General features: G+C 32.1%; 1 protein-coding gene across 3 annotated transcripts in view; it reads left to right on the forward strand.

The window, feature by feature from the left end:
- ZNF654 (zinc finger protein 654) overlaps positions 1 to 10,630 on the forward strand; it is an 87,215-nt gene extending 76,585 nt beyond the window's left edge. For 2 of the 3 annotated variants that reach the window (XM_003783931.3, XM_023509708.1), the window contains 3 exons: positions 376 to 517; positions 4,385 to 6,731; positions 7,580 to 10,630. In XM_003783931.3, the coding sequence (XP_003783979.2) occupies positions 376 to 517; positions 4,385 to 6,731; positions 7,580 to 7,587 (2,497 nt within the window). In that variant the 3' untranslated portion in view covers positions 7,588 to 10,630. Of the gene's footprint in view, positions 1 to 375; positions 518 to 4,384; positions 7,016 to 7,579 lie in introns of those variants that run through there. The other variant, XM_023509707.1, reaches the window with a different exon arrangement.
- Positions 10,631 to 10,912: the final 282 nt, after the last annotated feature.

Here is a 10,912-nt window from a genome sequence, read left to right on the forward strand (position 1 = left end):
AAAAAAAAAAAAAAAAAAGAAAAATATGAACCATAAGTTTGCAACTAGGTATTAATTAAAGGCTAAAGTTTATTATGTTTTAAAATAACATCAATATCAGTACATTGGGATTAGAATTTCTGTTTTGATCCAATACGAGAGATGCCTTAAGTATGCCAGCAATATGGCTTGAATTCATTCTTTATTACTACAAATTTATAATTTCTGGTCTCTCTCTTTCTCCCAATTTAAATAGGCTGGGTGTGAATATAGTACACATTTATGTCCATTTTGTATACATTCCACCCAGGGCACTAGAGAATCAAGATAAAAGAACTAATGTTTGCATTGGAGTAAACTGTATTTTTGATATTTCTCTTCTCTTCTCATTTACAGGGAGTTGATTTTCATATGGAGTAAACTACAGCTTAAATCTAATCCTTCAAAACAAGTTTTTGTAGATCAATGCTACCAGCTTTTAAGAACAGCAACTAATGTGAGAGTCATATTTCCTTTCATGAAAATCATTAAAGATGAGGTAAATAGGACATATTTATCCTTTGAATTTTAAATTAAATTTAAATAACAGCTCAATGAAACTTGAATCTCTTATGATAAATTTTATTCATTTATCAAATTTAAGGGAGGGAGGATTTTAAGGCCATATTCTGCATATATATTGCATCTTCTTCTCCTGAACTCCAGACTCCCAACATGGACAAAAGGTATATGTAAGATGAAAAAAACTGAAGAAAGAGAAAAAAAGCCATTTTTTGTGTGTCTTAAAATTTAATGTGGAAACAGTTGCCTCTACTAGAAGCTATGATTTCTTTTCTTGTAATTAAATTTGTTACTTTTAACATAATCCTAAATCCCATTTGTAGAATCTTAACTAATCTACAAGTGAACTTTATATATCTATAGATTATACCTATTCACTGTCACAGAGACATTGAGTTCCATTTCTATGTTTGGTATTTATGTAAAAAGGAATAATGAAGTCTGAGTTTTTTGTTTTTTGTTTTTTTTAAATTCAAGGACAAGTTTTTGAATTTTTTTTTCATATATTTGTAAAAAGTCATGAATCAAGTTCTTCTTGGGCCATTTGCAAGTAAGTACAGTTCTACATATGAGTCTTACCTAGACATGAAAATAGACCCTGCTGGCCTGGAGCAGTGGCTCAAGCCTATAATTCTAGCACTGAGAGGCTAAGGATCTCTTGGGGCCAGAAATTTGAGACCAGCCTGAGCAAGAGCGAGACCCTGTTAAAATTAAAAAAATTTAAAAATTAGTGACGTATGGTAGAGCCCAGGAGTTCAAGGCTGCATTAAGCTGTGATGAGGCTCCTGTACTCCAGCCTGGATGACAGAACAAGACCCTGTCTCAAAAAAAAAGAAAGAAAAGAAAATGAATCCTGCAGATTTTTTAACTTTTCCTCTAAAATATTGTAGGACTTTGAATACAAAGACAGAAAAGATAAGGGCAGTTTACATTTTATGTAGTTCCATTTAACTGAATCTTTATGTAGGTTACTTTAACGTATATGAAGAGGCATCCATTAATACTATATTTTATTTTTTCTTATGTATTTTACATTTATTACATTCATTATCATATCACTCATTAGATGTATGACCATGTAGTGATCATATTTCCATGATACAAGTTAGAAGCTTTGTATTGTAAATTTTTTTCTTTGTTCTTTTCAATTTACTTTGCTAACTGGATTCATAGCATTCTTATTAAAGAGTGAAATGTCAGTCAAATACATTGTCAAATTTAACCTCTCCCTCTGCCAAAAAAGGGGAAACAAACTATGTTGCAAAACACTCCTTAACTTTTGATGTGCATTACAATCTCCCATGAAACTTTATTTTTAAAAATGAAGATGTACTTTTTTAAACATATGATTTCATTTCCACCAAAAGTTGAGACATACTGTTATATAAAGCTTACAGTATAAGTGAGTTTTTGCCAATTATCACAGGGTTTTCTTATTTTCATATGTACAATCTAAGAAATATAAAAAAAATTTGAAGATGACATAAATATTAAAATTATGTTTAATAATTTACACTCTAATAAAATACACTTTTATTTGATAGAATAGATCATTCACTTGCCTTGGTGCTATGAAAAGAGGCAAAGTTAACAATCTTATATGACATTAAGAGACATTACAGATGGCATCTGAAAAGTCTGGGTTTTGTAATACTAACATTTTTAGAGAATTTTATACTTTACAGAGCTCTTTTTCCTTATTTTACTATTTTTTTACAACCATCTGGTGACATTACTAGGGTAATGGAGAAAGATGAGGGAGTGGGTGGGAGATAAGACTAATAGGAGAGACTGTGTATCTGGGGGAGTGGTTGTTGGATATTTAAAGGGACTACATATTAATACTTTACTAAAAGTTGGAACTTAAGTTCATAAATATCCTGGGACTGTTAAAGGATTTTGTTGATCCTTCTTATGACCCTAAAATTTTTTAATTTCAGTGTCTGCATACATTATAATTTTATGAGACAATATAGAGGATGTAGATAGAACTTTGCAGAAAAAAAAGGAATTCAGTTTTGAATGAGTGGATTTTGAATTTGCTATATCTGGAAAATCTAAGTGGGGAAATCTAATTATATAGTAGACATTTAGAAATAAGAAATACGAATTTAGGAAGGATCCCAAGCTAGAGATGATGGATTTATAGGGGCAAACTAATGTCAATGAGATAGATCTGATTCCCATTCATTCTGCAAACTTTTATTCAGAGATCACTGTGTGCAAACTTCTATGCTAACTATGGGTGGATATAAAAAAATGAGACACCATCCCCTGTAATTTAGAAATTCAAACTCTCTATAATTTAGGAATTCAAATTCGGGGGAGAGGGTGTGAGGACATATATAGACAGTTCTGAAAACAATATGTAAATACATTTTAGATAGAACTTACTCTCAGTGGAAAAAATAGGGAATTTTAATTATACCTCAGGGTAGAGACCAGAATGACTGGAGAGAAAAATATACAGATTCTGTATAGAACTTATTCTCAAAGAACAGAGATCAGTAGGAGTTTACCAGCTAGATAAAGTGGTAGTAGAATGTACAAAGTTAAGGTCTGCCTGTGGAGCTATAGAACTATAGAACTGTAAATAGTTCAGCACGATTACATAGCACATAAGGGCTGTGAAGGTATTGTTGTGAGGCTGGCAAGGTATTGTTCTTTCCTGTAATCTATAATATACCTTAAGCAAGCAATATGACATATATACATATATACATGATTTTAAAGACATATCATTATGGTATCTCTTCCTATTCAAACAAGCATTTAGATTATTCCAAACCACTAGAGGCATTATTCACACTTGAACTAAGATGGATTGACAACATATTCCCAAGTAAAAGCTGATGCAGGTATCTTGGAGTCATCAGCTTGAGTAATATTGAGATATATTACTATATTACTATATATTACTATATTGAGATATATATTATATTATCTGAATATTGAGTAATATTCAGATAACTTATAGTAAGCTTATTATTCCTACACCTTATTAGGTTTGAAAGATGATAATTGCCTTCTTTGTGTGGGCCACATTTCCCTCTTATTTGGATAAATAATAAGCAAAATAAGTATAGGCTTGGTGCCATGGCCTATACTTATAATTCTAGCACTTTGGGAGGCTTAGTGGGAGGATCACGTGAGACAAGAGTTTGAGACCAGCCTGAGCAATATAGTGAAACTCTGTCCCTACAAAAAATGGAAAAATTGCACTAGTGTCACCTGTAGTCCCAGCTACTCAGAAGGCCAAGGCAGAAGGATACTTTGCACTCAGGAATTTGAGGTTGCAGAGGGCTGTGATGCCACTTGCACTCTACCCTGAGCAATAGAGCAAGACCCTATCTAAAAAAAAAAATAAATAAAAATTAAAAACAGTGTATGCATGTATATACATACTGAACACTTCTTTGGAAGCTAGAATTATATATAATTTTACCTATTTATATCTATCTATCTATATAAATAAAAGTCTAGCTTCCAAAGAAGTTTTCTAAAAAATCTAGTTCTTAACATGGAAATATTGATATACTTGTTAATATATATATCCCTCTTGCCAAAGAATGTGAAATTGGTACCTAAAATTAAGAATGGGGGTCCCAATTTGTAAGAAATCTTAACGATCATAAGTTTATGAAGCATTTCAAATTATGATTATTAGGGCTTGTCAGATTGGAAGTTGAAATGCTATCTCTTTCAGATTTATAAAGTTAATTAAGGCTATCAGTTGAGGAAAATTGCACATTGTAATAATGTTTACTCATCTTTTGTTTCAGAGACAGACCAGCTGGTATAATCATTTAAAAAAAATTTAGTAGTAATATTTTTCTTTTTACAGGTTGAAGAAGAAGGCTTGCAAATTTGTGTTGAAATTTGTGGTTGTGCTCTGCAACTTGACCTTCATGATGATCCCAAAACTCAATGTCTGATTTATAAAACAATTGCACATTTTTTGCCAAATGATTTGGAGATCCTCAGGATTTGTGCACTCTCAATATTTTTTCTTGAGCGCTCCTTAGAAGCTTATCATACTGTTGAAGAGCTTTACAAACGTCCAGATGAAGAATACAATGAAGGCACAAGTAGTGTTCAAAATCGTGTTCGTTTTGAGTTACTTCCAATTTTGAAAAAAGGATTATTTTTTGATCCTGAATTTTGGAATTTTGTAATGATTAAGAAAAACTGTGTAGCATTACTGAGTGATAAATCAGCAGTGAGTTTTCTAAATGAAAGTACACTGGAAAATTCTGCAGGTAATCTAAAAAAGACAGTGGAACGGCAAGGTTTTGATGAACAGCTTGATTCTCTTACAGATCAGAGCACTGGAGAGACTGATTTTGAAGATACATCTGCAGTGCAATCTAAAGGTCATATTAATACAAAGAAAAACCTTACAGCTCTTAATTCTTCCAAAGTAGATCACAATGTTCCAAGACATCGGTGTATGTTATGTAACAAGGAATTTCTAGGTGGTCACATTGTAAGGCACGCCCAGGCTCACCAGAAAAAAGGCAGTTTTTCATGTGTAATATGTGGTAGGAAATTTAGAAATAGAGGACTTATGCAGAAGCATTTAAAGAATCATGTTAAGAAAATACAGAGGCAGCAAATTGCTGCATCTCAACCAGATGATCAGGAAATTACTATTCTGGAAGAAATAAATTATTCTAATTCTTCCATTTCATTTGAAAATGGAAATTCTGATAGTAAGGATTTGGAAGTAGAAACTCTTACTGCTTCTGGCAATGGAAATAAAGAAGTCCTTCCTGAGCATGTAGCTGAATTCACTGAAATTCCTATAAGTGTACCAGAGAATGTTACTGAAAACATTGTTGAAAATGGGAGTCCTGATACTTCTTTAAATAATATCTCAAAGCCTCTACCAGAATGTGAGGATGATTATGAGGAGGAAGAAGATGAAGAAGGTGATTATGAAGAAGATGATTATGATCTGAATCAAGAAACTTCAATACTTCATAAAATCAATGGAACTGTGTGCCATCCAAAAGATATTTATGCCACAGATCAAGAGGGAAACTTTAAGTGCCCTGCTCTTGGCTGTGTAAGGATTTTTAAAAGAATTGGATTTCTAAATAAACATGCAATGACTGTACATCCAACTGATTTAAATGTGCGACAAACAGTAATGAAATGGAGCAAAGGAAAATGCAAATTTTGTCAAAGGCAATTTGAAGATTCTCAACATTTTATAGATCACCTTAATAGACATAGCTATCCAAATGTCTACTTTTGTTTGCATTTTAATTGCAACGAGTCATTTAAGCTGCCATTCCAACTTGCCCAGCATACAAAAAGTCATAGCATATTTCAAGCTCAGTGTAGTTTTCCAGAGTGCCACGAGCTTTTCGAAGATCTTCCTCTGCTATATGAACATGAAGCTCAGCACTATTTAAGTAAAACACCAGAATCATTGGCACAGCCAAGTGAAACAATTCTTTGGGATGTTCATACAGACTCAAATCCTAATCATCAGGAAAAAGACTCATCTAGTAATGAGAAACAAACTGTTAATTTGCCAGTTTCTACTAGTAAATCAAGGAAAGATTCTACAGAACCAAAGACACGTATAGAAAGTATGGAAAAGAAAACAGACAGTTTAGTTCAGAATGGGAATGAACATTCTGAGGACACTGTTTCAAATATAAGCTTCATAGACCAAAAGATGCCTGACATAGAGCCAAATTCTGAAAATAATTGTGCTAGTAGTGATTTAGTTAATGGACACAGTGAAATAGAGCAAACGCCTTTAGTTTCATCAGATCCTGCTTTAAAAATTGATACAAGTAGAATCAGGACAGAAAATGGTTCCATTTTACCCAATGCTGTATCACAAGAACATAATACTTTGCCAGTATCTCAGGCACCTTCCAAACCAAATCTGACAAGTGAACATACTACATATGGCTTAATTTTAACAAAACCATATGTCAGACCATTGCCTCCCAGTTACCTTGATGAACGGTATCTCAGTATGCCAAAACGCAGAAAATTTGTGACTGATAGAGTAGATGCTTGTTCTGATCAAGATAACATTTATAAAAAATCAGTGAACAGATTAAGATGTGGCAAATGCCTGACCACCTACTGTAATGCAGAAGCACTTGAGGCTCACCTTGCACAAAAGAAATGTCAGACACTCTTTGGATTTGATTCAGATGATGAAAGTAAGTCTTCTGTCTTCTTGGTAGATATATCTCTAGAAATAGAAAATGCCATAAGTGTAACTATCATAAATCTTTGAGGTTAAAAAAATGATATTTGTATAGCACAGATAGTATAGTATACCCCATAACCAATGATTATGAGGTGATATTCCTTTTCCTGTTTTATAGATCAAGCAACTGAAATTCACAAATGAAAAATTTGCATAGAGATAGGGCTTTGACCTTGTGCAAGCCAGAACTTAAACAATTTTTTAATATTCTTTAAGTATACTCATTCCACCAGACCAGAGACTTTTCTTCCTTTTTTTTTTGAGACAGAGTTTCACTATGTTGCCCTCATGTAGAGTGCCGTGATGTCACAGCTCACAGCAACCTCAAACTCTTGGGCTTAAGAGATTCATTTGCCTCAGCCTCCCAAGTAGCTGGGATTATAGGCATCTGCCACAATGACCGGCTATTTTTTTGTTACTTAGCAGGCCTGGGCCAGGTTTGAACCCACCAGCCTCTGTGTATGTGGCTGGTGCCCTAACCACTGAGTTATGAGTGCTGAGCCCAGAGACTTTTCTTCATTGTAAGTTTCATGTAATAAAAGTTCTAGAAACAAAGTAATTTTGATGGAAATGTTTTTTCATTTGCATGCCAGAATATAAATCAAATGAAGTTGAGTCTCTGTTATAAAAATAGATGTAAAAAAAGAACCAGAGGGTAATTGAAAAATAAAATGAGCAAAAGAAAAGCTTGCCTTTCTGTTAATATTATTAATATTAATAAATTGAACAGTAATCTGACATAGAATTCCAGTTGAACATTTATAAAACTTGAATTAACAGATGTGTTCTGTTTTACAGGTGCCTGATAAAAATATTTCAGAAAGATCTGTCGATCAAGCAGTAGTGTGAAAAAAGCACTATAAGAAAATGCATCATCAGTTTGCTATTTCTCTGATGGCCTTAATTTTAGAGCGGTCTCGGATTACTAAAGACAAAGCACATTTTCTAGAATGAACTTACAGAGGAGATGTGCTGGCTTAGCCTCCAAAAGGGTTATTATAAAACTCCCAAAGTACCAGTTTTCCAGAAAACCACATTTTAAAAAAAAGTTTATGATGATTAATAGCAGCATGTTCAGTTTGGCTTATGTGAGAAACATGTTCAGGCAACTAGTCAGAAAAACCAGCTATGGCCTTACAAAGGGAAAAGTTAATCCATTATTAAAAGGGAAGGGGGTCATTATAATAACTTATTTTATTCTACAAGTGAGATTTGTTTTCTTATAATACATAATCAGATTATGTCTTCCCTTCTGGTCAAACATAGTTTAAGGAACCATTGCTATTTGGTTTGGGTTTTGATTTTGAAACTGATACATGAAAATAAAACTTCATGTTATATTAAAGATTGTAACTTATTTCCAGATAATTTAACTAGGCTAAAGATGGATCAATTAATGGCATGCGAGCTCTGAAAATGAAAAAAAACAAGAAATAGTGCTTTGTTAATAAGCTCTTGATAGAACCTTCCTCCAACAACTTTTGTATTACACATCTTTCAGTTGTATCTGAAAGATAGCAGTGTGGATTAAGTAGAAAAGGAACCATCAGTAACTGGGGAGAGATGGGAGGTAACATGATGACATAGTTGAAGGAAAACAATGAATCGGAAATTCTTCAATGTGAATAATGGTAAAAGCACACTGGGATATTTCTGTTTGTACATAGTACTATGACACTGCTTGATGATTCATAGTAAATGTCCTTTAGACATTAATGTGAGTTATCTAAGAACAGTCCCATAAATATAACTGGCTTAAAAACTGTCAGCTAAGAATCAGGTTGAGAATTCACTGATTTTACTCAATTAGGAGAGTTAATTCTAAAGTAAGCCATACTACTGTTTTTTAATTCATTAGTGATAAATTTGGTCTGAATAGTGATTTTTATATATAAAAGAAAGTATTTACTCAAAAATTTGCACAGCAAGAACACAAGAGATACAATGATATACTGTTTTCCTTAGTGACTAGTAAGGAAGACTTAACTTTACAGTCAATAACTTGTTCAAATAATGTTTTTAAAATACCCTCTCAGATGTTTTCCATTTGTCCATTATTGAAAAGAGGATTCTAAAGACCTCCTTTTACTTAATGGTGTGTTCATGTAAAACAGAGATAAAAAGAACAAAAATAGAAGGCAAATTCTTTAAAAACAGACCTACTAATGTATACCCATGTCAAATAAATATTCCAGTTATTCCAAGGAGAGAGGTTTTTGATTAAAGCAGATAATCCTCATCAGATCCTATTATCAATGACAGTATTAGAGCTTCTTGAATGAGGTTACTAGAAGTGGGACATTTCTTCCAGGGCAGCACCCAGATTTTATTAGATTAAAATTTCCAGGTCATGATACAGCAAATGATCTAAAAATATTTCCCAACTTTATTACTTAAATATTTATTTTTAGCATTCACTACTATGCAACAATGGTCATATGCCCATTCCAAATTTAAGTTTATTTTTGTTATGTAGCCTATATTAGGCTGTGAAACTTACATTTAGATAATAGATAACTAAATACAACTCATAATTAAATTTCTAAATCCTTTAAGGTTAACTAAAAAAAAGTTTTCCATTTCTCCTGATACTAAAAATGTAATGATTAAGTTTATTTCAGTGCATTCTAAAAGTACATCTTGTAATAAAAAGTCTGTTTGAAAACTAATTTATTTGGACAATGAATTTTTCTTTGAAATGTAATCTCTTCTTTGTACATTTTCCAGAAGTTTAACAACTTAACATTTTATATCTTTAATTTTTACTTTTTACAAGTTGTGACCATTGACATAATCCATGCCTATAAAGTGTTAAATTTTCACTAATTTGAGAAGTTTGTGCAAAAGTGTTTTAAACATACTCTACTTGTTATTTATTTTTGTCTTAATTTGAGGTTTCTTTCTACTTCTGTGTTACTAAGAAAAAATGATTTGTAAAAGATTGAGATCAAGTTGGTAACTAAACCAAAGAAAGTTTTATAAAATTCTGTTTGGCTACACTGTTCTAACCTCCTTATTTGTATACTTCTCAAATAATGGCTATTGAAAGAAAGTGTACATTTTGTTATATCTGTCATCTAAAATATAAATCATCTTGCTTTCTTAGGGTGCATAAACTTCCAACAGTTCTAATTTTAGATTCAGAAGAAAAGGAAGCTTTCTTTTTATTCCTCTGATTTTTCTCCTTCTCTTTCTTCTTTTCTATTCCTGGTATCTTACATGGACCAAGTTTCAAATCCTTGTTTTTAAACAAAAATGTCTTTCAAAAAATTAAATATTAACTTTCTGCGTGTATCAGTAAGGTCAAGAAAAACTAGCAAATCTGAATTTTTGCTGCTCAGATATTACAGAGGACATTGAAAAGGGGAATTTCCGTGGACAGGACACTGGTACTTTGGGCTTTAGCCATATTCATTTTTTTAAAACCACAAATTATATAATGCATAGATAACTTATATCATTGAACTTGTGATTCTTTTCAAATCACACTGAAGGTTCAGCCGTACTCCTTTCATGTTTGGTTTAATACTGTTGTATGGATGAAAAATCTAAAAGGGATGATAGTGTTTATTTTTTAATTTATTTGGTACTGTAAAACATCTTTTCAGAATGAGTAAATGCTGCATATGCATTTTGGAATTGTTAATATGTGAAAGATATTACAGATTCAGCAAGAAAGGAAATTTGTGCTTCCTTGTTGAACATTAAATTATTTTACTTTGCATTTTATAAGAGTACAAATTAAAACTGAGCCATTGAACTGCAATAAATCAACAATAGTGTCTCATTTCAAGAAATTTTTTGTACTGTACATAGATTTGTTCAATAAAACATTGTCCTTGTTGGTAATCAAGTGTTCAATTTGTATATAGTTTAGCACATGGCCTTCAAAAGGAATTAGACTTATTTAAGGTATATATTAAATGGGAAATTTCAATTATTTCTTCTTATACAGGAATGAGGTATTTCAGTTATTACCACTACCATATTCAGATTATTGAGTGACTTTTTTTAAACATAGAAAATCTAAAATTTTACACAGAAGAGACTTTTGGACATTTTAAATACTATCCATATGCAAGAATAATAATAGTTGATAGAATTCTGGTTACTAAAGTCATTCAGGTAAGT

This window comes from Otolemur garnettii, unplaced genomic scaffold (genome assembly GCF_000181295.1).
Source record: "Otolemur garnettii isolate 467f Iridium unplaced genomic scaffold, OtoGar3 scaffold00009, whole genome shotgun sequence".
Taxonomy (NCBI): domain Eukaryota; kingdom Metazoa; phylum Chordata; class Mammalia; order Primates; family Galagidae; genus Otolemur; species Otolemur garnettii.